The sequence below is a fragment of the Micropterus dolomieu genome, unplaced genomic scaffold (genome assembly GCF_021292245.1).
Source record: "Micropterus dolomieu isolate WLL.071019.BEF.003 ecotype Adirondacks unplaced genomic scaffold, ASM2129224v1 contig_11179, whole genome shotgun sequence".
NCBI classification, from domain to species: domain Eukaryota; kingdom Metazoa; phylum Chordata; class Actinopteri; order Centrarchiformes; family Centrarchidae; genus Micropterus; species Micropterus dolomieu.
Genome location: NW_025740165.1, coordinates 1 through 1,213, shown reverse-complemented (window position 1 = coordinate 1,213; position 1,213 = coordinate 1). Strand labels below are relative to the sequence as shown.

Sequence of the window (1,213 nt, the reverse complement as noted above, 5' to 3'; positions counted from 1 at the left end):
CCCCCCCGCTGCTGTCGCGCTGCCAGCCCCTAGCCTTGCTCCCCGGCCTCTGGAGAGGTCGTCTCGCCCCCTAGCCCGTCCTTCGGGCCGCCCGCCCGAACTCTCTGGCTTGTCTCGCCCGGCTCCCCGGCCTCTGGTGAGGCCGCCGTGCGCGGCTCCCCGGCCGCCACGCCCGGCTCCCCAGCCTCTGGAGAGGTCGTCTCGCCCCTTAGCCCAGCCCTCGGGCCGCCCTCCTGGCTCCCCCGGTCCGCCCTCGGCCCAGCCCTCGGGCCGCCCTCCTGGCTCCCCCGGTCCGCCCTCGGCCCAGCCCTCGGGCCGCCCTCCTGGCTCCCCCGGTCCGCTCTCGGCCCAGCCCTCGGGCCGCCCTCCTGGCTCCCCCGGTCCGCTCTCGGCCCAGCCCTCGGGCCGCCCTCCTGGCTCCCCCGGTCCGCTCTCGGCCCAGCCCTCGGGCCGCCCTCCTGGCTCCCCCGGTCCGCCCTCGGCCCAGCCCTCCTGGCTCCCCCGGTCCGCCCTCGGCCCAGCCCTCCTGGCTCCCCCGCTCTGTCCTCTGTTCCGCCACCCTCGGGCACCCCGTCTGAACCCCTTGGTCCCTCTGTTCCGCTACCCTCGGGCACCCCGTCTGAACCCCTTGGTCCCTCTGTTCCGCTACCCTCGGGCACCCTGTCTAGCCCTGAGTTTTCAGTTCAGCCCTGCCCGTTCCCTTAACCCTTCCCTGTCCTGAAGCCCTCCCTGAATGCCCAGTTTGGTTTTGGACCCTGGACCCCCATCAGCCGGACCCCAGTACATCTTCCTCCCCCCGTGTTCGTCTGCCCAACCCCTTGTGCTATAGGACGGCCGCCGGGAGGCGTCCATTGAGGAGGGGGCCCTGTTGTGGTGGCAGCCCGGCTGACGGTGAGTGTCCTGGTTTTTTCTACTTTTTATCAGTTCTTCTGCTTTTTCCTTGGTTTCCTGTTCTCTGCCCGCCTCTGTGTTTTCTCCCCCGTGTGCTCTCTCTCCTTCTGCTCCTGAGCCCAGCCAACTACCTGCACCTGCAACCCATCATCCACCTCGTCAGCCTGCCGCACCTGCCAGTAATCAACCTCATCCCAGCCTGTATTTCAACCCCGGTTCTCCACACCATCCTGGCTTGATCGTCGTTGCTCCATACCCGGTGCCATCCCCACGTTCAGGCTTTCATGTTTCTTGTTTTTTTCACGTTTACCCTGTACCTTGT

At 68.1% G+C, this 1,213-nt stretch overlaps 1 protein-coding gene across 1 annotated transcript in view; it reads left to right on the top strand.

The window, feature by feature from the left end:
* The window catches only part of LOC123965759 (vegetative cell wall protein gp1-like), a gene marked incomplete at its 5' end in the record, with an annotated part of 2,037 nt that extends 1,902 nt beyond the window's left edge, over positions 1-135 (top strand). Inside the window, one exon of the mRNA XM_046042123.1 lies at positions 1-135. Within this exon, the coding sequence (XP_045898079.1) occupies positions 1-33 (33 nt within the window).
* Positions 136-1,213: the final 1,078 nt, after the last annotated feature.